The following is a 25,289-nucleotide window of genomic DNA, read 5'->3' as shown; positions in this document are numbered from 1 at the left end:
CACTAGTATTCAGAGGAAGAGAAATTATGGATGGTGCCCAGCTGCAATGTGTTTTATTTTTCATCTTCTGTAATGTCTTTATTTTAATGTATTTTAGTGTAATTTCAGTCATTTTTTAAAAATAAAACAAAGATAAAAGATAAAAACTAACAACAAGAAAACAAGTGGCCAGAAAGAAAAAAAAAGATTAAAAGAGAGAAATAGGGAACTATATAGGTGATAAAAGAGGAAAAAAGTAAAAAGTATGCAAACAAAAATGTTTTAAAAAGCACCCTTCCAACTTTTATGTATATATGTATAGTTTAGTTCAGTTTACTTATTTGTCTCTGCACCTTGTACAACGAAATTAAATACCATCTTCAGTGTACATTATGACTATGAAAATAAACACGAACACACATCCTTCACATTCTATACATTGAATTGAAAACCCCTGATATTGCATTAATATTGCACTATACAGTAGAATTCAACAGAGCTACTGCCATGATTGTTAAGTACGAGGAGGACTGGTTATAAGTCCCTCTTCATAAAGATGAGCCACTTGCCAAAATTTTGATCATGCGACTGTGGGGATATTGCAATGGTTGTAAGTGTGAAGACCAGTTGTGAGTCACCTTTCTCACCGCAACTTCAAAAGCATCGCTAAGTGACAAGTTGCAGATGACCTATGCTGGAGTGTGCAGTGCAAACAGCTACAGATTCAGTGAGTTAAGCCACATTTTTGAGAGCCGGCGAGAGGAATGACGGAAAATAGCAGCATGAATCTCACCCTTCCCTTCTACCCAACCCTCTCGGTGATACCTACTTGGGTGGGCAGAGAACGTCTTCAAGGAACTCTTCAATCTTGTTCACGTCAGTTTTCACTTCGTTATTAAAGGTGATGAAAGGCGGGTGTGTCCCTGGAGCCAAGTTCTGAAGATCTGCAGGCTTCCTGAGACAGAAAGTTTACGTGGTTGACATGAAAAACAGTTCAAGGAGTTCCCCAAATCATAGTTCGCATTGACATCAACATAACTGTGCTGACCCGGGGCATGGCACAAAAGCAACAAAGTCACAAAAGTAGGTAAAGTCCCTTTAATACCTCCAACTTGGCCCCCAGTGTCCAGTTATCTCCGGCTGGAGAAATTCAGTCTGAACCTAAAGTACATATAAATTATAAAGAAAAACCAACACAAACCACGCTTCAGCAATTAACGAGCCAGGGTAGGATAAGGAATTGAAGACTTCAAAAGGTAACGAAACACTCACAGTTGGGAGGACGCCAGAACCCAGATAAGACTTGACAAACCAAAATAATTCACGCTTTGCTTCCAGCAAGGTGCTGTGGGCAAACACCCTTTTTAAATCCTGTTTTCTCAGCTGCAGCTAATGAAGGGAATCAGGGCCTTTTTCTCCCTTGTAACCCACGTTGCTCCTTTATCCGTTCCTCCCTGCGTGCCCTAGGATGAAGATGGGGTGTCCCTGGGTCTTGTTCTGAATGCCCAGCCAGACTGTGCCCTTCCCCAGTTTCTTCCACAGCCACCAGAGCCACACTCCCACTCCCTGTCAGCTGCTCGACATCCCCCTCCGAATCAGATTCCAACAAGGGCATGACAATAACATGCCCAAGGACCCTGGGAATTATTATACATTGGAGGACTGGGACAGGAGCAAAGGGATTCCCGGCCCAGCAGCATATCTTCAGGGCAAAGTCTGGTTGGGCAGAGCAGGGGCGAGGTAGAGCAAGGCAGAGGGAATTCAGAGGAAGACCCAGGCCCACCCTCTCTTCATCCTAGGGCACGCAGGGAGGAATGGAGAAGGGAGCAATGTCAGTTGCGTGGCTTATGGGGGAGGAAAGGGACCTGATTCCCTTCATTAGCTGCAGCTGGGAACACAGTGTTTAAAAAGGGAAGCTACCCACAGCAAAGTTGTTGGAAGCAAATCGTGAGCTATCTGTTATTGTCAAGGCTTATCTGGATTCCTGGCATCTTCCCAACTGTGTGTGTTTTGTTGGCCTTTCAAGTCTGCAATTCCTTATCCTGTCCTGTCAAGTTAATTGCTGCAGCGTGGTTTGTGTGGATTTTTATTTACAGTTTGTGTGTACTTTGTTTTCGGACTGAATTTCCTCCACTTAAAGACTGTTTTTGGGAAAGTTTTTTCTCCAGCCAAAGGTAACATGGACATTGACATACTTTGTTTTCGGACTGAATTTCCTCCACTTAAAGACTGTTTTTGGGAAAGTTTTTTCTCCAGCCAAAGGTAACATGGACATTGACATACTTTGTTTTCGGACTGAATTTCTTCCACTTAAAGACTGTTTTTGGGAAAGTTTTTTCTCCAGCCAAAGGTAACATGGACATTGGGGGCCAAGTTGGAGGTATTAAAGGGACTTACTTGCTTATTTGACCGTGTTGCCTTTGTGCCACGCCCTGGGTCATCACACATATATTATTTGACGTAGAGAAACAATACAGTCTAGTTTGAATGTATACATGCCACATTTATTTCATTTTGGGGAAGCAGCTTCATCTGACCAGGCCTTTGTACCAGCCACCCACAACATACAACTCTAGTAACACTGAGTTCTCCATCAAACGAGGGGATGTGAAGACCACTTTTGACTTGTAGAAACATTCACCATTTTGATCAAGGAGAATATTTGCAGCTCAGGGTTGAAATGAGGGGTCCTTGGTGCTTTCTGAGCAGAGTGGCTTTCCTGCAGACCTTTCATTACCCAAACTAGGAAACATCATGAGTGCCTTGATGATGTTACCTAGTTGGGGTAATGAAATGTCTGCAAGACAACCACTGAGCTAGAGAGCATTGAGGACTCTTCGTTCACCATTCCTTCCTCACCCGTTTTGCATGCATTGGGTGAAAAGCTCAGGGATGAAATCCTTCCGAACAGATTCAGTATTAAAAGAAAAAAACTGGGGAAAAGCCACACACACTACCCCATCAAAGCTGGGAATCAGAGGTACCCCTTAACCTTTTCTGATAAAAATCAAAGAAAGGAAAGAGCATGCTCTGGCATTTGCTCTCATTTCAATAGATAGGTGCAGCCCTTTCTGCCTCCAAATAATATTTCCAAATAAGGCAAGGGTGGATGTGTAGGCTATAAATTTGTTCAGAAAGTGACAACAGTAGATCTGCAGGGAAAAAAGCAAATTTCCCCTCAAGTAGATGCCTGCCTTTCCTCAAGTCTGCTTCCTCTTGGAACAGGGCTGGCTTCACAAGTTCGTATCAGAGACTGTCACTGCTGCTATCACAAGACATAACCTAAAACAGTCTTCTCAAACCCTACTCGTTTCGCAGATTCTTAGCAGAGAAGAATATGTCAAGAGTATTGGACCCTGCAAGAGTATGTCTGTCAGTCAGACTTCTTGGAAGGAGGCTGACAAACAGACCAGCTATTCTGAGGGAATGGATCTGTTTACAGGAAATTGGGGGGAAGCATTAGTGGCTTTTTTTTTAAAAAAAAATGGGAATGATAACAATGGGCTCTCATTACTAAGGACAAGGTGGTTTCTCTTAAGTGTAAGGAAGTGGAAGCAGTTTTTGTTTTTTTTTAAAAAAAGAAGGGTTCAGATTTTGAACATTGTGCTCGAATATCCTTTTAGATGTTGCTCTAAGCAAAGAAAGAACAGATTTGACCAATGCAGAAATGGAGCAAGTTACTTTGAGCCACAAGAAATAGGACAGATTATGTAGTTTTAGTCAATGTTCTGTGGAATGGAAGTGGGAATAGAATAGAATAGCAGAGTTGGAAGGGGCCTTGGAGGTCTTCTAGTCCAACCCCCTGCTTAGGCAGGAAACCCTATACAATTTCAGACAAATGGTTATCCAATCTCTTCTTTAAAACTTCCAGAGTTGGAGCATTCACAAATTCTGGAGACAAGCTGTTCCACTGATTAATTGTTCTCACTGTCAGGGAATTTCTCCTTAGTTCTAAGATTGCTTCTCTCCTTGATTAGTTTCCATCCACTGTTTCTTGCCCTGCCTTCAGGTGCTCTGGAGAATAGCTTGACTCCCCTTTCTTTGGGGCAACCCCTGACTTCATTTGCCAAGTGACTCTGCCATGCATGCCTCCTCATTCCGGTAACGTTACCGTGGGCTGCAGATACCAATCTACAGATGCAAATAGAGCTACTACTTCAACCCACTGCATTCTTATTTGCACCAATCAGTCCTGCATTGCAAATGCACAGTGAGCATTGGGGCTGGCCTAGGGAGGGGAAGGGAATACAGGTTTCCAGGGATTCTACTCTTACCTTCGGGTTTCGGGTTCAGTAACTGAATTACTGCATGCCTATCCTGCCAGCTTTGTTGCTTGGCATTTAGACAGAGACACCCGAGTGATATCACCAGGGTGTAGAGATGGTGACATCAGTACATTGATGAAAGGAACCAGCAAAGTGAGATAAGGCAGTGTCTAGACAATGTCATATGGTGGAATGTGGGCCAATAAAATGAAATTAAATCCTGAAAAAGTGGAGCCACTGGACTGGCAACTCACCAGTCTGGGAAGCAGGTGTGCCCCTCACTTCAAGTGAGGCTGCACTTCCCTTAAAAATGCAAGTTCCAGATTTAGCATCTTCTTGGATTCTGCTATCACTCAAGGTCCAGGCTGTGTAAGTGACAAGCTATGTATTCGCATATCTGTAACCCTTTTCCCCTTAAGTAACACTGTGTGGTGGCACAGTGGTTAGAACGCAGTATTGCAAGCTGACTCTGCCCACTGTCAAGAGTTCGATCCTGACTGACTCAAGGTTGACCCAGCCTTCCATCCTTCCGAGGTTGGTAAAATGAAGAGCCAGATTGTTGGGGGAAAAATAGGCTGACTCTGTAAACCACTAAGAAAGGTCTGTAAAGCACTGTGAAGCGGTATATAATTCCAAGTATTATTACTATTGTCAGTGTGCTGAGTTAGGTTATTACATTTTGTTTTATTTACCTTATTTTAGGGATTGTAAATCATCACGAAACTCTGCAGACAGTGGGCTATAAAGTGGATAATGGGTTACAAAGAAGTAACACCCTGCTCTGTCCAGTACACACGATGGACATCTAAGTCTGCTCTTTCTCTACCATAGGAATTTTTGTAGAATTGGTATTCACAGGCTGAAAAGTACAGCCGATGAATCACAAAGAAGCGAATCAGCAGCACCTCTCTGGCTCTCTAAAAAAGCTTTCACAAGAGCAAAGAACCTTTCCTGCCCAGCTTAACTCAGTTTCTTGCATCTGAAGAAGAATAAACAAATGTTTTATTTAGTATCTAGAATGCTGGACGTAAGAAATAAGTGTACAGGTCAATCTCAACTTATGAACATCAAGGTGGACTCAGCCTTCCATCCTTCCGAGGTGGGTAAAATGAGGATCCAAAGTGTTGGGAGCAAGAGGCTGACTCTGTAAAAACCGCTTAGAGAGAGCTGTAAAGCACTATAAACTGGTATACAAGTCTAAGTGGTATTGCTATAATTAGGACTGAAACTTCCAGCACTAAGTCAGGTTTAGGTGAGTCACACCTGGTTTTACGAACTTTTTCATTAAGCAAATCTGGCTTCCCCCACTAACTTTGCTTCTTGCAAGCCAGCTAGGAAAGTCTCAAAGGGTGATCAGGGGACCTTGGGACCACTGTAAATACATGCAGATTGCCAGGTACACCCGATTTTGATCATGTAACCGCAGGGACATTGCAACAATCACTAAGTGTGAGGATGGTCATAGGTCTCTCTTCTCAGCACCGTCATAAATTTGAAAAATGTTAAATGAATGGGACATAAGTCCAGGACTCTCTGTACTAGCAAAGGAAGAGCACACAGGTTCTGTCCAAGACCCATACAAACAGGAGATTAAGAGAAAATGCAAAGGCAACAGATTGAAAAGTCTACTCTATGTGTAAATTATACTATGGGTATGTGCTACTGCACAGCCCTCTTTCATTTAAAGTTGCCTCATTAAAAATAAAATACCTGATGCCGTCTCCCCACTTGGATTTCAGAGTTATGCCCGGAATCCACTGGAGTTGGGTGGCCAATAAATTTAAATAAATGAATGAATAATACAATTCTCAAAATCCACAGGACTGACAAGCTGGGGCTGGCTAGTAAGAGTGAAAAACAGCTGAAAATCATCAGATTGCCTAACTAACCCGAGCTTGAGAATTTCACCGACGAATGGTCATCTGAGTTAAAACATCCCAATTTTAATATCAATATCTGTCATGTTGAAATTGTGGATGCATCTCATTGTGAAGCACTCTGAAGAAAAGGCACAGCATGGATTTCCAACAAACGCAAATGCTGAATGCCAGGTGAACAACCTGGAGAGGTTGAAAGACTGCTCATGTGTATGTCACCCAAGGCAAGTGACTCATATTCCACCTTATCCCAAAGCCAAGATTCCCTGCCTTAGTACTTCCAGATCCCGCTCCCACTTTCAACCCCAACACAATAGCCAGCTTTGTAAACCTGTTGCAAGCTCTGTAGGTGGTTTGAATGTCCCATTGGGTCCTTTTTCCAGAAGATGCTGAGAAGCGTGAGTCACTTTCATGCCTGAAACAGCTGAAGCTTCAATTACAACATTGCTGTGTACACACCCACAATAATTACAGGAAATCCCTGGAGTGGATTTCCCCCTTGGGTTGAAGGAGGATCCTTTTAAGAGAGTGGCGAGGTACAGAATTTTAATCCAAAGTGGTAAGGTGTACTTAAATGGATTGCGAACAAGGCATTATCTTCTTTGAGCAGGCAAAATCAACTCTTAACTTGCTGCCCCAAAAGTCATTTTGAAAGCAGGTAAAGGGAGAAAAGAGGGTGTAGTGGCCTAGCAGTTAAGAAGATGCTGGACTTGTCGACTGGAAAATTAGCATTTTGAGACCCCAAGCAACACATGATGGGATGAGCTCCCGTTCTTGCCCCAGCTCCTGCCAACCAGCAGTTCAAAAGCATGCAAATATGAGTAGATAAATGGGTACCACACAGTGGTGGGATTCAATTTTTTTTCACTACTGGTTCTCTGGGCGTGGCTTGGTGGGCATGGCAGGGGAAGGATACCTTAAAATCTCCAGCCAGAGGTGGTATTTACTGGTTCTCCGAACTACTCAAAATTTCCACTACTGGTTCTCCAGAACTGGTCAGAACCTGCTGAATGCCGCCTCCGACACCACATCAGTGGGAAGGTAACATTGTTCTGAGCCTCTTGGTGTATAGTCATGCTGGCCATATGACCACGGAAGGAACTAGGAAACAGAGATGAGCAGCACCCCTAGAGCAGAGGTGGAGAACGGTGGCCCCTTTATGATGTGTGAACTTCAACTCCCAGAATTCTGGGCGTTGAAGTCCACAAATCATAAAAAGGCCATCATTCCCCATCCCTGCCCTAGAGTCAGACACAACCGGTCAGGAAAACCCTTGACTTTTTAAAGGGAGAAAAAGGAATTCAGTTTCCTTGGAAATTAAATCCAGTGACTAGAAGTATCCCTTTATCCATATCAAAAGTTACTGGGTTCCATGTAAACTTCCTTTTTCTCCTGGCTTCTTCCTAGTTGCTCTCATGTTAGTTACATATTTCTATTAGTCCAAACAGAGGAAATGAAATTCTAGCGTGTCTTCTCAAATCTGATGTTCTCCAGATATGCCAGACTGTGACTTCTCAGCCAGCACAGTTCATTATGGAAGTTGAGTTCCAATGGAAGACCCAAGGTTTGGGAAAGCTACACCAGAGTAACGGAAATCTACTTAACCATGTTCCAGTTGTTCTGAATGAAAGCATCCTTGGGGAGCAGAGCCCATGGTGAGGGATGCTGGGAGCTGAAGTCCAGCATCATGGGCATTGCCACTGGTTGCTTCTCCCTGCTCTAGAGAAATCAAACTTATTGAGGCCAAACTAAAGGAAACACAGCACTCGTTCACTGATTCTTTCCCGACAGTTCCTTATTTTAAAGGAACCAAATGTATCAAGCAATAAAAAGGAGAAAAGCAAGGATCACTTTTCCAACTAAACCTTGGCTTAGTTTTGTTTGGATTAAAATTGAATTCACCCAGACAGCAAACGGGCCAGTTACAGATTCCAAGGTATTAAGTCATCACTGGTTTCCAACTTAATACAAGAAGTTCGGGCTATGTATAATGTTGTATTGGTCTGCTGTCAAACGGCACCAACCAATGGGAACAGTCGGTGATCCCGCTCAAAATGCGGACCAGGTTGAAGACTTAGCTAGTCAGGGACACAACATATAATTCCCAACTTTTACCAAAAATTGCTTGGAGAGGGCTATAAAGCACTACAAAGCGGTATATAAGTGCTACTGCTATGTACAAGCAAGGCAAGGACACTCCCTCAATACATACAAGGAAAAAAATGGGGAACGCCCGCTGATAACAGTTACCACCTCACTCAAGAGGTGCAAGGAAAGGATCAGAGAGCCTTCCAAAAACAGGAAGCAATCTTTAAGCTTGGGAATCGAGCCCAAACTAGTTAGAGGCATTTGTACCAGCCTGCCTAACGATGCTTATGTGTCATTTTGGCAGAGACTTGGACAGCTAAGCTCCACTCAATTACCAGGCAATTTAAAAAAAAAGAAAAGAAAAAAAGCACACCCTTCTCTGCCTGGAAGGGGCTCTTGCTCACACTGGCAAGTGCTACAGAATCCTCTCCACAGCGGTTCAAATCCCACCAGGCTCAAGGTTGACTCAGCCTTCCATCCTTCCGAGGTGGGCAAAATGAAGACCCAAATTGTTGGGGGCAATAGGCTGACTCTGTAAACCGCTTAGAGAGGGCTGGAAAGCACTATAAAGCGGCATATAAGTCCTAAGTGCTATTGCTATAAATCCCACACACACACACTCACCCACCCACTCAAAAGGTGCAGCTGAAATAAGAAACACCGGCAGAAATATACAGGGTGGCAGGGGTGGGATTCAAGTGGTGTAATAACCAGTTCGGTGGGCGTGCTCAGCGTTTGAAAATCATCTTCTCCTGCAAGCCCTTGTGTGTAACACAGGGTGTGCTCCGCAAAGCAGCTAAGGTTGAAAAAACAGGGAATAAAGGACAGCCTAGAGCAGGGGTGTCCAACCTTGGCAAGTTTAAGACTTGTGGACTTCAACTCCCAGAGTTCCTCAGCCAGCAAAGCTGGCTGAGGAACTCTGGGAGTTGAAGTCCACAAGTCTTAAACTTGCCAAGGTTGGACACCCCTGGCCTAGAGCCTAGGCGGGCAGTCAGGCCAAACAGAAGATCGTTGGAGCGAACCGGTTCCCTCTCAGTTGATCTTTGGAGCTGTCGGTGTGGTAGAACCGGGCCGAACCAGTAGAATCCCACCTCTGCAGAATGGATTCCTATGTGGAAGGACTAGAAGCTCGCTCCAGTTCTGATCCTCAGGTCAAATATTCAGCATTTCTGAACCCCTCTGTCTGTCTTCTGGACAAGTCTTCCTTCAAAAGAAAACATTTTTGTAAGGGATGCGGAAAAGTCTCCCGATGGAAATGGCCATGCCATATGCTCCAAACTTAGAACAAAACATACCACCCTTCTATTCTTCAATCCCAAACTTGAAATGAAATGGGTGTTTCTTTCCAGGATGTTTGGAGCTTTTCAACACCACCCTATTGGTTTAAAAAAAAAAAACCTTGCAAACCACAGAAACTCACAGAGCTCAATAACCCCCAAAGCAGTTTCTATCCGTGCTGCCACTGGCCTGTGGCCGAGGGGAGGAGGGTGGATCAGCGCAGAAAGTATTTTCAACTAGTGCTGCTTGTTACAAAAAAAAAAAAAGCAAGAAACATCACACAAGCACAATATCTCCGTATCCTCTTGTGCCTTCTGAACTCCTAACATTTTGATGCGTGAAATAGAAAAGAATTTATGGCATATGGGGGCAGAGGCACACGAACTGGCAGATCCTCCAAGTAGCTCAATGCAGCATCTGTTAATCCTATTTATATTCCAAGAGCCTGGTTCAATAAATTCAACCAAAAGAGACCAACTTAGAATCCTAGGGCTGGAAGGGACCTTTGAGGTCTTCTAGTCCAGCCCCCTGGCCCAAGGCCGGAGTCCTTATACCATCCCGGCTAAATGGCTGTCCAATCTTCTTGAAAACCTCCAGCAATGGAGCACCCATAACTGGGAGAGGCAGGCTGCTGCTTCCACTGATGAATTGTTCTCACTGTCAGGAAATTCCTCCTTATTTCCAGGTTGGATCTCCCTCTGACAAATTTAACAGGTAAACAGAGTTGGAAGGGGCCTTGTAGGTCTTCTACTCCAACCCCTTGCCCAAGCTTCCACCTGTTATTTCTGTCCCGTCTTCAGGTGCTGTGAAGAGCACGTCAACCACCTCTTCTCTGTAACAGCCCCTCCAATATTGGAAGACTGCTATCATGTCTCTCCAAAGCCTAATTTGTTGGGCCACACATCTCTAGTCCCCACAATCGTTCGTCTATGGTTTGGCCTCCAGACCCCTTATCCTCTTTGTTGCTCTACTCTACACTCCTTCTAGGGTCTCTATTCTGTCCTTTGATTCACTTGCGGAATGTAAAGGCAGATAGATAACCCTACAAATTCTTCCATACAAAGTTTCTTTTATTGGATTATATTAGGTATCCTCAAGGTAACTTATAGTTATGTCGAGATGCATCTAATGTCCAATTCTCTGCATAGTTGAAATCATAGTGTAAAATGATAGTAATCTTTCCTCCCTTTTCTCCCATATTGAATGAGCAAGGGTAGAGATGCCAGCGTGCAACTGAGGTCCAGGTGAGAGTGAAGGGACCTCCCACCAACCCAACAAAGGGTCAATTCAGTGACCAATCAGGATTACAGATGTGGCCACATGACATGAGCTACATTTCCCAGGATACCTTAACTACATTTACCATGATGCATTCCCTTAAGGGGACAGCTCCCAATTACTAACTAACTATACCAATTCCCATTAACTATAACTGGCTGGAGAGCACAGCCTCAGCATCTTTTTAGTATCGTGGTAGTAGGTATCGTGGTGGTCAACCATGGAACTCTCAACAAGCAAAGAGACCTTGAAACATGGAATCCACAGTGTCCCTCTGGTTCTTCTCTCCAAAAGTAATCAGGACACAAATTTTGCTTTTCAAAGCAGACGTCTCAACCTTACTATCAAGTAACTCAAGCTCCTGGGATTTTCCTCAGCTCTCAGAAAACTCTAAATGTACACATAGCCAAAGGAAGACGTACTTGGGGCAGAGCCTGCTTGGCCTAAATAACTTTAGCAGCGACCCCGGCTATAAATACTAAATTAAAAAAACAACAACCATATTTTCCAGTTTCCAGTCTGACAAAGAACTAGCAGCGCCAAGATACGGGTCATTTTAGCATGTGCTATTTAACTACAGCTAGTCCTCAACTTACAACAGCTCATTTAGTGACCAAAGTCACAACAGCATTGAAAAAAGTGACTTATGACCATTTTTCACTATTACGACAGTTGCAGGATCCCTATGGTCACGTGATCAAAATTCAGACCTTTGGCAACTGATTCATATTTATGACTGTCACAGCAAAAGGTCCCCTTTTGCGACCTTCTGACAAGCGAAATCAACAAGGAAGCCAGATTCACTTAATAAATGTGTTATTAAGTTAATGACTGCAGTGATTTACTTAACAACTTTGGCAAGTTAGGTCACAAAACGGGACAAAACTAACAAACGTCTCACTTATCAATAAAACTTTTGGACTCAATTGTGGCAATAGGTTTAGGGCTACCTATATATCTTTCTCTCCGTTAAAGGTTTGTATGAACAAATGCCAAGACAAACAACTGGCTAGAAGGTTGGATGGCATTCTGGGTGTGTCTGTGTGCTGGCTGGGGAATTTTGGAAATTGAAGTCCACCCATCTTAAAGTTGCCAAGGTGGAGAAATACTCATCTACACATTTTATCCTCTGGAAAAACCTAGTTGGTTTGCCACAGAAGAAAGAAATAATAGGACTCAGCGAAGAAGATTTATTTATAATATGTCCATCTTACCATAAGTTAATTCTGGGCAGCTTAGAGGCATAAAATATGAATCTACATGAAAGCATGGATAAATTAAAGCCAAGGATTAAATTCGAGGACATGCAGGGAAGGACGGGGGTGAAATGGGGGGGAAGGTGGGATCTGCTTTTTCTCGATCAACCGCCTCTATTGTGCTGTTCCCCCATTGGGGCCCTAAGCCAACAGGCAGAGCCAGATCTTCAGGGCCTTATGAAAAGATAGGAAGGTTGAAGGGGGGAGATGTTCCAGAGAACAGGAACAACAGCCAAGATGGAGGCATGGCTCAGCCCACTGATCTTCATTTCTGCTCTCCATAAACTGCATGGAGCCTAAAGCACAACCCGGAATCCAGCACAGCGTCCTGAAGAAAGCAGCCTCTAGTATTAGCTTCCCATACCTCCCCACAAAAAACGAGCCATTCTTTGAAGCTGTTAAGAACTTCTCAAAAGAAAACCTGAAAACCGCTGGCTCGCTTCCTCCCTCCGTCTTTTAGCCAAGAATCCTTCTGAGGCTCTGCAAAAAAACGAGTTCCAAAAACCATTTTATATTCCCGAATGAACTAGAATTTGGGATGCTGCAGCGTTACTCAGTCCAACAAAGACCGTTTAATTCCTGCATGCAGACTCAAGCTGCATTCCTGAAGACGGAAAAGAATGAAACCTCTGTCTTTAGCAGTTGCAGAAGAAGAAGAAGAAAAAATGAGCACTTGGCAGAGGAGGAAAGGACTGGTATGTCCCCGTTTAGCCTGCATGCAGTTGTGCTTGTGTTCTTAACAGAGCTGCAAGTATCCCCTTGTTAGCGGCAGAATTAGATATAAAAAGAGAAAGTAGCAAAGGAAAAATGGATGTCGCAAAAGAGTAAATGGATAGCATTTTTTTCTGAGTTTCACAATTCCTTAGCTGTGAACTTTTCAACTGGTAGGAGCCACGTATAGGCTACAGTAATTCACCCAAGTCTGCAAATATGTAGAGAGAGGAACTTGCGTATTAGCATTATTGCCATCGTCTGCGGCGACGAGGGTGAGAAAGTTGCACTGTTGACCTACTGCAGCTATGTTAGAACTCCATGTTTATGTCCTAACAGAAGAGGGGAAAACGAGTTTTCCCTTTTAAGGAAATGGGAACAGTTATTGCACAAACTCAGACCCAGGAACAGAAAGTCCACAGCGAGTCAAAAGCTTGAGTTTTCCATATGGCAATAAAGTTTTGCTTTTCTGATAATTCACAATTGTCAATGTTATACAAATGTGAACTTAAGCATTCTGACCAGGCTCCCAAATACGGCAAACCCTCTGTAGTTAAATAAATGTTTCCTTTATTAGAAGCGCCAGCAGCCCAGGCAAAAAGTCTCTCTCACACACACAGCAGGCTAAAAAGTCTGTCTGGCAGGGAGATGAATAGTTGTCTGCCACATTTATTCATCTCTGCCCCCACCCCGCCAATCTCCAGAGCTAGGGTGGGGCTTCACTAGCAGCAGTGGCTCTTCCATCCCAAGGACCGGCCCATAGATTTCCACTGCTCTCCTCTCCTTTGCCTTCTGTGCATCTGTGCGTCAGGCCCTGGACCCAGTTGTTCCTCCTCTTCCTCATCAGCCACCTACAGACCTGGGGGCTGTTGGCTCTCCATCTGAGGGCTGATGGACGGTCCAGGCTCCACCTCTGTCGATCTCTGACACCTCCATTCCCTCTTCCCTCTTGGAGCACTCAGATTGCCTCCTCATCTGATTCGGCTCCTGGAGGTGCGGCCACAACTGATAGGCCACAACATTAAGTAAATTCGCCATCTTCCTCAGAAATGAGTGCAATTTCTCAGGCTTGGCATTACATATCCACACACCTCACTTTCCTATTCACCGTTCCTATCACTTAAGCCAGTGGCCCCCAACCTTTTTTGAACCAGGGACCGGTTTCACGATTATTTATTCTTTCACGGACCGGTACCTGAGTAACGCGAGACTCCACCGCCATCGGGATGGCTCTTCGTTTGAAGCCGCCACCCCCCCTTCGACGAAACTAAGGCGCGAGCACCCAAACGCCACTTTCCAACTGAAAACCCGGAAGCACTTTCCAACCCAAAACCTGGAAGCAACCGAAAACCCGGAAGCGCCGTCGAAACAAGATGGCGGCGCCCAAGCTTTGCGGCCCAGTAAAAAATGATCCACGGACCGGTACCGGTCCAGGGTTGGGGACCCCTGACTTAAGCTATCCATGCATGAATGAAGAGAGGCCATGATGATAGATCACCGTTAGAAGCAACCAACCTGATCTCTGGGCATTCATGCATACAGGTTCTATGCCCATGACGGGGATGGAGAAATGAAATTACATGTGTGCATGAATAGCAACCTAGAGTTAGTCCTTGACTGACAACTTTTTGCTTAGTGATTGTTTGAAGTTATAAAGGCACTTCAAGTCAGGAGGACCTGTTCCAAGGTCACAAAACTGGAAAGGCTTAGATAATTTCACTTCGATCCAAAACTTCCAAAAGAGAGAAGCCCGCATAGTGGAGAACAGCTCAAATAATTTCCCATGAACATCAACAGCCCCCCAAAAAGGTCTTTATCTCGACCACCATTTTTCTCATCCCACGAACAACGGAGAGAAGCAGCACTGCGGATTTGCTGGGTTCATGTCCATTTAGTTAGAGTGGCGTTTTTTATTCTTTTGGTTGGAGTTCATGGAGTCAGCAGTGCGGTAATTGGAAAGGCTGCCTCCATCAATTAAGAGGCCTTTGACTTCCTGGGAAAATTCCATGCCTGCTGTCAAGAGAGCAATGACCCCACTGATGGACCAATTGTCCGACACTGTATTTCGATGTTATTAATCTGCTCCTTTCATGCTTCAACGTGCGAGATGAATAAAAGACACCCCCAGCATCAGTTCAGCAAGGGAGAAAGGGAAGAACCAGCTGGACTTTGGGATAATCTGCTTTGAAAGTGACACGGTGGAAGAACAGAATGCAGCTGGTATCGGGATGAAAGCTCCCCAAATTCCTTTGGCACTGCAAAGACCGGGGAGGCTCGGGGAGGAAACGAGAGCCTTGCCAAGCCGTAAGCTTCAAAATAAGCAACACAGCAGACAAATATGAGAGTGTGGTTTCTACTGAAACCATTTGCAGCCTGCTAAGACACTATTAAGGTAGAGCTTGAGAGTGACATTAACCTGGAAGCAACACAGCAGACAATATGAGAGTGTGGTTTCTACTGAAACCATTTGCACCCTGCTAAGAAACTATTAAGGTAGAGCTTGAGAGTGACATTAACCTGGAGCAGTTAATTGAGGTGTCATTAAAATGATCCTAGCCTGTAAGTCTCAGGTGGGATCCACCGGTGTTTGCCATCCAAACACAGTCTCCTAAAGCAGGGGAATCCAACCTTGGCAACTTTAAAGCTTGGAGGACTTCAACTCCCAGAATTCTGGGAGTTGAAGTCCTCCAGGCTTAAAGTTGCCAAGGTTGCAGACCCCTGTCCTAAAGGAAAACTGCAAGCGGGCCCGGTTGAAGACCGTTTGCAGCATCCCACCATTATGTGTCCATGTTTTACAGTTCAAAGAAATACTTAAAACTTTCCCAGGCAACCAGATCCAGGTAGTCCTTGACTTACAACCGTTCGAAGTTACAACGGCGCCGAAGAAAGTGACTTATGACCGTTTTTAATACTTGCAACCATTAATCATGTGATCAAAATTTGGAGGCTTGGCAACTGGCTCACACTTACAATGGTTGCAGTGCTCCGGGGTCATGTGATCTCCTTTTGCGACCTTCTGACAAGGGGGAAGCCAGATTCACTTAACAACTGTGCTACTAAGCAACTGTGTTACTAAACTTCACTTGACAACCGTGCCAAGGGAAGTCATACAATGGGACAAAACTCACTTAACAACTGTTAGCAACAGAAAATGTTGGGCTCAATTGTCGTCGTAATCGAGGACTATCTGTGTAGTAAGAGGTTCCTAAGAACAGGTTGTGGCCCGCCAGCGGCCAGTGAAGCTGGTAGCAGATTCGGACAGTGAGGAGGTTGGGGAGGAACAAGGGCCAGTCCTGGAGTCTGGGGAAGGCTCGGACGAGGGCTCTGTGTCGGAGACAGAGATGGGGTCAAGGCCATCTGACAGTTATCAGCTGCCTTCAGAGTCAGACATCAGTGAGGGAGAAGAACAGCTGGAGCCTGTTCTCAATGTGCGCATGCACAGAGCTGTTAGGATAAGGGAACAGCTAAGGAACAAGGGTCGACTCGGGAGTAAAGCCACAGGTGGACGGTGAGTGGCCCCTCCCATAGGGAATAAAAGAGGAGTGAAAGGGGAGTGGAGTTTTGCAGGAAGCAATTAGTTCAATTCATTAGGGTGAAGATCTGTTCCTGACTTCTTGCCATGTATTGTCTGCCACAGAGTGGTGTTTGGAAGGTATCATCCTGGCAGCTCTCCAAGCCTGATAAAGGTCTGTAGTTGTGAAATCTCGTGAAAGACTTTGCTGGAGAGGAATTCACTGTAAACTAAATAAAAGGGGTTTTATTGGGATGAGGAATTGGCTTCGTACTTTTGGAGAAGCCTAGGTCAGAACAGAACAGCAAGTTCCTTACCTTTTCAAGTCAACTGTTGTGACGCTAAATACCACTCCTTTGAGCCACAGTATCATGAAGAGCCTCTGAGAGAAGGGGCAGTTGCCTATGCTTTCGCCATCACTGCCAGCCTGTGGAAAAAGAAGGGGGGGGGAAAGACATTAATAAAAAATAGACAAGCTATGTCAAACTATCCTCTTTCGTCAGACAAGAAAGCCATCTTAACAAACAGCAGAGCCCTCACACTCTTGCCTCAAGCATCACAAGAGAAGGACCGTGCCCCATGTGTAGGAGAAGTGGCGGAGCACGGGGGTGGAGTCAAAACAGGAATCAGCCTAGAACAGGGGTGTCCAACCTTGGCAACTTTAAGACTTGTGGACTTCAACTCCCAGAATTCCTCAGCCAGCTTTGCTGGCTGAGGAATTCTGGGAGTTGAAGTCCACAAGTCTTAAAGTTGCCAAGGTTGGACACCCCTGGCCTAGAACTTCTACATAGTCACAAATGAACTAGGCCCAACCCCTCTTGAATTCCCCTGACCCTTAGCCAAGACAGTGGTAACCATTAGTAGATTCTTGTGCAATGGCCTGATTAGTTGTTGTTGTTAGCTGCAAAGTCGTGTCCAACCCATCGCGACACTATGGACCACGTTCCTCCAGGCTTTCCTGTCCTCTACCATCCCCCGGAGTCCATTTAAGCTCACATCAACTGCTTCAGTGACTCCATCCAGCCACCTCATTCTCTGTCGTCCCCTTTTTCTTCCATTGCACTCAATCTTTCTTCTCCAGTGAATCTGATTAGTAATAAATCATTTTAATTGGAATTTAATATGTGGTCCTGATGTTCATTCCTGACATCCTCCATGATACAATATTAGTTTATGAGATCGAATTTGAGTCGGTCACCGGTGACCAACCCAAATTCGATCTTGCATCATTATCCGAGGACACCTTGTCCTGGGATATTTGCCTTCATTCGTAATATTAGTTTGATTTATGTACAGTTTTTCCATCAAGAACCGGATATAGCACACATCATGTTTGGTCATGATAAGTTAAACTGAGAAAGATAACAACTTGGGACCAATGGGAATTAAGTTATTGTACTAAAGACCCATAAAAGAATAAATAGATGAACTTGAGGAAGATGTAAGAAATACAACCTCACCTTGATGGAAAGACAGAAGTAACCTGACCAGACTTTCAAAACTGATTCCAGGAATGCTGCTTTAATGTTGTGAACAGATTCTTTAAAAATTGTCAGTTTCTCTCCACCCATCATTTACCAAATGAAATCAAAACTGGTCTATTTCCTCATTCTTCTTTCATTCTCTGTCCAGCGTTACTCAACTTTAGCAACTTTAAGACATATGGACTTCAATTCCCAGAATTCCCCAGCCAGCATGCTGACTGGGGAATTCTGGGAGCTGAAGTCCAGGCAAGTTCCTAAGATTGAGAAACACTACTCTGGACAGTATAAATCTTTTCTCTTAAGTTGCTCCTTAACTGTTCGTTCATACCTTCCCCAAGACCAGTTCCATAATCCTTTACAGTACCTGACAAGCTCTAAATACATAGTACAAAGACTCGAGTTTGATAGCTCGTGTGCTATGCTGATGCAGCTCACTACACAATTAAATACTACAAATATGCACTCAGAAATTCGTCACCCTGTTGCACAGAGGCAGCAACTGCTACCCACAAATTTCATAAAAAAATGTTTACAAACATGCTGCGGTGTCACACCATCCCATGGTACAGGCATATGTTTCTGAAACAGAGTATTTCAACAGACGGCATGCATTAAGTGCACCAATCATGCCTACCGTCCCTGTCCTATTGTTTCTTTTTATTTTTCTTATACGTATCCATCTCATGTATTCATAACTATGTTTGTTTTCTTAAGCTTTCGCGGGTACTTACATGTATGGTATTCAGCTTTGTTCAGGTATTTTCCCACGTCATTATAGTTGTGCTTTGAAAGTTGTAGATTTTGGCAGAATCTCATCTGCCATCATCAGGCTATGTTTATACTTATACCTAAACTATGTTTATACTTATACCTGTTATCTTGTAAGCGATTGACAAATCAAATGAATAAATAAATTATATATGGCTATGTACTTGAATGGGAGACAGTTAATGCTTTAATCAGGTAAACCAGATTCTAATGTTCACATAGGAAATGATCAAACACTTCAGGCACAGCTCTTCTCCTTACAGTGACGCAGCAGTTTGTCTAAACCAAGGGTGTCGAACTCTATTTCACTGAGGGCCGCATCAGGGTTGTGTTTCAACACAGGGGGTGCGGTGTGGCCAGGGTGGGCGTGGCCAACTCTATTACACTCGTTTCAGGGGTGCCTGTGGTGGCCGGAGCACTCTGTCTGCAAACACAGCCCCCTGCGCTCCGTTTCCGGCTGCGACGCCTCCTGCAACCCTCTGCCAGTGAGCTCCGTTTTTGCTGGCAGAGGCACCATGGGCTGGTCCCTCACTGTTTCCAGGGTGGCCCCACAGGCCAGATCTAAGCACCCTGCGGGCCGGATCCAGTCCATGGGCCTTGAGTTTGACACCCCTGCTCTAAAGGGACAGTTTTCAGAAAAAAACAAAGCAGCCCGATGTATTTGCTTGACAAATTCTGTACAATAGTTTAGAAGTGCCGAAGAAAGAAGTCAAGCCACAAACCACCGAGGAAGGGGAAAAGTGGAAATGTTATAGGTAACCTCGTCAGAAGCCTACAGTAAACTCCTCTCTTCCCTGAAATAATACATTGCTTATTAAATAATTATTAAACCACATAAACAAATTTTAATGCTAGCTCAGCTGCTGGTAGAATGACCCAGGAGTTAATCCTTTATGAAAGCATCGACCTGGCACATATCACAGAGATTTGAATAAGAGGAGAGTCAATCGTTCTGTCTGCCAGTTCAGAAACCACAAGCTCCATCCAACAGTCTGCCAATATTTTAGTGTCTGCTTCTGTTATTTATGTGGCTGGGATAAAAGAAAGATAATATCAGTGTACCATCTACCCATCACACAACAGTCTCTCTTCCTGAACTAGCCAGGGTGATTTCTGATGGACTACTTTAAAATCTACATGCTGGATTCTCTCCTCTTCACACCAATGTTTTACGGATGTCAAATGTCCTGAAGAATCCAAAATGTGTGTGAAACAAAAACAAATTAAGTAGCGAATTTTCTACATAGTTTAGAAGCAATGCACCACTGATCGAAAAACACGTCCTCTGCTCGTCTTCCAGTCTGAAGTAAAGCTGCCAGAAGAACCTCAAAAGGGAGTTTGTAGGAGGCACAATATTTCAGCCATGCAGCTTCAGAAAGAAAGCAAGCTGTTCCACCCCACCCCGAGAATTAAGACGAATATGAAAGCTCAAAGAAGCAGGGTTGGCTGAAACTCCATGGTGAAATGAGTCATCCGGGGCCCATTAACAACCAAGTACATTTCTTTTCTTAGTGATCTAGTTCAAGACTTGGCAACAGCTGGTATCTGATCACACAGGATAGAGAGGAGGGTCAGAAGGGGAAGACAATGATAGCATAGGAGATGTAGAAAGTCAGCACCCACTTCTCCTAGAAGAATGAAATATTTCGAGGAATATAAAAAAAAAAGGCAGAATATGATATTTCCCAAAACGAGAAATGGAGAAACATGTTTTTTTAGAGGCAGGAAGCAGACTCCATGTTAATAGCCTGCACCCAGATATTTTGTGCCTGTTAAGAAAGACTGGGCCAGCCTATCTACAAAAGACTGTCAGTTCCAAGATGATGGGATTATCCTTCAGGAAAAAAAACCATTAAGCCATAATAGGAATTGCTCAACACCCTTTCAGAACACCTCCTTCACTGTATCACCCTCGGAAACTTCAACCAACACTGCTATCAGACAAACACCTAAGATTTGCACTTTGCCTATAGAGCCAGCTATGACCCCTACATAACCCCTACATGGCCCCATGGGAGTCTGACAACAGCCAATAGAATACATGTTCTTGCACAGGAACAGGAAGCTCAAGTGCAAAGCCCAAGAGAAGGTATAACATACACCCCACTCTCAACTCAGTGTGGTCAGCTGCACCAGAACTTTGCTTCATCATTAAACCACCTTTCCAATCAGCCTCCATATGTCTTTCTCCCAACTTGGAACTGAACCAGATGGATATTTCTTCCCACAGTGGTTTATAGAATTGGGACAAGTATAGCAATAAATGTAGCACAATGGCTAAGAGCTAAAAACGGGGAGACCCAAATTTTAGTCCTAACTTCACTCAAAAGCACACTGGGTGACTAAGTGGAGTTAGAATATAAAATAGAATATTTTCTTTATTGGCCAAGTGTGATTGGACACACAAGGAATTTTCTCCGGCGCATAAGCTCTCTCAAAATCTCTCTTAACCCAACCTAGGGGTTTTGTGGGGGAATGAAATGAAGTGGGATACCCATGCACTCTTAAGCTCTCAAGAGATGTAATAACTATCTAGGATTAATTCTTTCAAGAAGAAAAAAAGCATACAGTTTAGAGCTGTAATTGGACTGGCCTACACTGTTTATATTCCATATTCTCGCACTAAAAACAGTTTTCAAGAACAAAAATAAATCAACGCAGGCATCTGCTTTTTATTTAATTTACAAGGCAATGTTTCAGAAGGAAGTGGAAATGTCCCTTTTACCAAAACAATTCCCTGAATCCCAAATACAACTCAAAACTAATTCCGGATACAATGTCTCCAGGAAGCCACTGTAGTTCTATACACCCTGTCTGAAATTTTTTTTTTCCTTATTTGTGTTCTTTGCTTTAAATTGTCTTTTAAGAGCCTGTGCAAAAGAGACTACGAGAATGACAACAAAATATTGGCTTCAGTGCTCAAAAAGGACCCAGCCATGCAACTTCTCGAGTTTGTAATTAATTTGTACAGAATTCTGTAGATACGCAGCCAAGTACAACTGTGACCACCATATCAGGCTTATTTGCGTTCATCTTTAAGAAGCAATTTGTAAAGCTAATTATCTTTTTCCTTAGTGGGATTCGATCAGATTAAACAAACCACACCAGTTGAGGCAGCCTGAGAAATACTGAAGGCAGTTTTTGAAAGGTCTTAAAGAGGATTGACTTAAGTTTTGCAAAAGAAAAGCAATATTTGGATTCAAATACAACAAAAATTAGGAAACAAGGACAAGATCGAATGATAACGCTAAGATGCTGATATGGGCAAATTCCCAGTTGCCAATTAAATAGGAGAACTCAAATCACTTCTGAAAAGCTCTCTTTTGCATAATCCAGCTCAACAAAGGGTGTTTTTTTAAAGAAAAAAAAATGCAGTGCTTAAATTCAGCATGAATAAAAACAGGGTGTGTTCCAAGGCATTTGATAAGAGGCTGGGAAGGTATTTCTCAAGAGCTGAGTATCATCCATGCTGAAGCAGAGAGATTCTTGCAGGTTTAATTAACACTTGTCATTCTATAGCTGACTGGTTTGACCTTAAAGCAAGTTAAGTCAGAAGTAGGATTCAGTTAAGAACATTTTTTGAAATACATACTTTACAGAAATATTTGTTATGATGAGATATTAAATTATAATACTGACAGGAGACAGATAGGTAGACAGATAGACAGACAGACAGCAGGCAGTGTTAAAATGCCAAAATATTAAACCAATCCAGATAGTTCTTGCCTTACAGCCACAACTGAGCCTCAAATTTCTATTGCTAAGCAAGACATTTATTGAGTTTTGCCCCCATTTTATGACCCGTTGGAATGGTCCCATGATCAGAATAGATATGAAAATAGATATCCAGCCTATTTGAAAAGATTAAATGCAGCTAACATTCAAAGGCTGAAGTTTACTTATACCAAACTCTCTCATTGCAATGAAAACTGCAGAATTGCATTTACAGATAACTGGATTCTAAAAGGATATTCTAGAAATTGGGTAAAACGGGAGGATGATTTCTGTCTCCTCTTCTACTTTCAATTCTAAAGAGTCTAAAATGTTCTAGAATGAACACCAATTTTCTGAATAACATGTTAGTCAATGCAGACCATTTGATTCTAATACATTAACAGATTAACAGAGTTGGAAGGGACCTTGTGAATCATCTAGTCCAACCCCTCACCCACCCCGCCCAAGCAGGATACACCCTATAACATTTCTGACAAATGGTAGTCCAATCTCTTGAAAGTCTCAAGTGATGGCGCTCCCACAACTTCCGAGGGCAAGTTGTTTCATTGGTTGATTGTTCTCACTGTCAGAAAATTTTTCCTTATTAACTGGTTGAATCTCTCCTTGTTCAGTTTCCATCCATTATTCCTTGTCTGGCCTTCAGGTGCTTTGGAAAATAGCTTGACCCCTTCCTCCTCCTGTGGCAGCCCTCAAATATTGGAAGACTGCTATCATGTCTCCCCTGGTCCTTCTCTTCCCTAGACTAGCCAAGCCCAGTTCCTGTAACCACTCTTCAAATGTTTTAGTAATATTATGATCAATATTACCATATTAGTAACAATTTCTTTTTAAAAATTATTTTGAAGTTTTAAATTTTATCTACTGTATATTTACTATATACAGTATTTACCCTCCTCCATTTTATAAAGACAGTGATCTTCAACCCCAATCCATACATGCACTCATGGAAAGCAACACACCTAATTTGTGCTTGATGGCCAAATCTACAAAAGCCTGAAGCCAAAAGAATTCAACAGCCTAAAATTAGGACTTCATCTAACCAGTGGGATATTGTCAAAATTCCTTCTCTGCCAGCAAAGCCATCACTCACATATCTTATGAATTCTTAGTCCCCACTTAATCCATATTGACTCCAGATTCTATTTAAGCCTTTTAGGTTCCTCACCTGAATGAACTAAAAAGAGGATCTAAGACCCAAATACCATAATCAATAGTCCTCAGTACTTATCTGAATTACCTTCCTTGCTGCTTTACCATACATAAAAATGAACACCATTATTAAGGATAGTATCAACTACCTCAGAATCTAATAGAAATAATTCCACAGCTACATACAAATGTACTTTCTGATCGCAAAGGACCAATTCTATAAACTAATGGGTTTTTTTCTGTCTGGGTCCTATAGCCAGAAAAAGAGACAAGGGGGTGAAATTTTATTGCATCAGATCGGAGCATCTTTTATTGTAATCAATTGTAATCCAAAACCAGTGATTCTTTTAGAAATATAATTATAGGCACCAATTCAGACTACAGACTTGGAATTCAAACAAACCTGACTCTGCCAGTTTTCTTTCTTTTTTTTTTTATTTCTACAGCCAGTTCTTTAAAAGTGCTGCCATTTCCTTTGCTTCTTCCAATGAAGAAAGAGTCAGTAGATCTTTTAAAAGACGAAAGTAGAAAATCCTTGATGCATTAGGTCAATGCTGCTGAATCACAAAGAACTGTTGCAAAACGGTAGGATGGAAGAAGGTGGAGTAACAGTGAGTCAGTCCTTGGAGAGAAACAACTGGCCAGACATAGGGAGATTTGTGAATGTTTAAAAAAAAATGCTTGCCAAGTTTGAGCTTTCTGAAAATCCAATTTACCATAGGGTTATTGTTCACTCCTTTTAGCTTCCAAAGTTGAAGTTAATGTTTAATGCAGTCAGAAAAATAGCTTTAATGTTCAAGATACTGTTTAACCACATATTAGGGTCTAAAGAAATGGAGCTTGCATGCCAGCAGACACAATGCCACAAAGGCAGTTGTTTGGAAAAGGGAAATTTAACTACTGGGACTTAAAAATGTAAGATTGCAAAAAGGCATTCTGGGGGAGAGAAAAGCTAGAAGAGGTCTGGAACAAAACAAAACAAAACAAAAATCAGGCAAAGGATGATCTCACACACATCCAATCACATCTCTGGAAGAAGAAGGTGGAGGAGGAGGAGGAAAAGCACCTCAAATTTAATCCAAACAAGGTGGAAATATTCTTGTGGAATCTCAGTGACCAGACTGTGGATCTTTGCTATTTTATAGAGGCTGCTTTCCCCCTTAAAAAACAACTTGTCTGCAGTTTGGGAGGTACTGCTGTAAAAGCACTTTTACAGTTCTTTGGAAACTGTGACCACTAATATCTTCCATCAGCTTTTGGGAAAGCCAAATGTGCTCAGGCTGCCTTCAAATTAGACTACAGCTGGTCCTTGACTGACACAGTTTGTTTACTTGACCATTCAAAGTTACAACGGCGTTGAAAAAATGATGACTTAGGATTGTTTTTTCACACTTACAATCATTGCAGCATCCTCAGGGTCACGTGATCAAAATCCAGACACTTGGCAACGTGGAGCTCAATTTTGGTCGTCAGTCGAGGACTTACCCGTACGATGCTGCATTTTATGCATACCTCATTGCGAAACCAACTGAAACACTGACATGAGGGTAGAATAACCTTTTAACCATTTTTTTTAAATCTTTGATTAGGGCTCTGTGGATCATTAAGGAGGGACAAGCAATTACTTTGGAACGTGGGCCTGCGTGAGATGCACAGTGAGGCTCATGAGGAAAAAATAATAATAGCAGCTCCTTGTGACCTTCCCTGCCAGCTTCCCCATTGACTTTCTGGGGAAGCCAGCAGGAAAGATGGCATGTGATGATCACAGGGAGTTTAACAACCCACCCTTAGTATGAACCGGTTGCCAAGCACCCAGATCGCAATCACATGCCCCCAGGGGGATGCTGGGACAGTGAGCACTCCAAGGACTGGTTGTAACTTCGAACAGTAGCTAAACATAAGTCCTAAGT

The 25,289-nt window shown here is 43.1% G+C and overlaps 1 protein-coding gene across 2 annotated transcripts in view; it reads right to left on the bottom strand.

Moving 5' to 3' along the window:
• CLIC4 (CLIC family member 4) overlaps positions 1–25,289 on the bottom strand; it is a 58,370-nt gene that overhangs the window by 13,691 nt on the left and 19,390 nt on the right. Inside the window, exons 1-3 of one of the 2 annotated variants that reach the window (XM_087970608.1) lie at positions 23,783–23,802; positions 16,561–16,670; positions 809–934 (exon numbers count right to left, since the gene is read on the bottom strand). In XM_087970608.1, the coding sequence (XP_087826734.1) occupies positions 809–934; positions 16,561–16,616 (182 nt within the window). In that variant the 5' untranslated portion in view covers positions 16,617–16,670; positions 23,783–23,802. Of the gene's footprint in view, positions 1–808; positions 935–16,560; positions 16,671–23,782; positions 23,803–25,289 lie in introns of those variants that run through there. The other variant, XM_087970607.1, reaches the window with a different exon arrangement.

Source organism: Notechis scutatus, chromosome 8 (genome assembly GCF_049901735.1).
Source record: "Notechis scutatus isolate UNSWTSFEM ecotype Mainland chromosome 8, rNotScu1.2, whole genome shotgun sequence".
Lineage (NCBI taxonomy): Eukaryota > Metazoa > Chordata > Lepidosauria > Squamata > Elapidae > Notechis > Notechis scutatus.
This window is presented reverse-complemented; position numbering and strand designations above follow the sequence as displayed.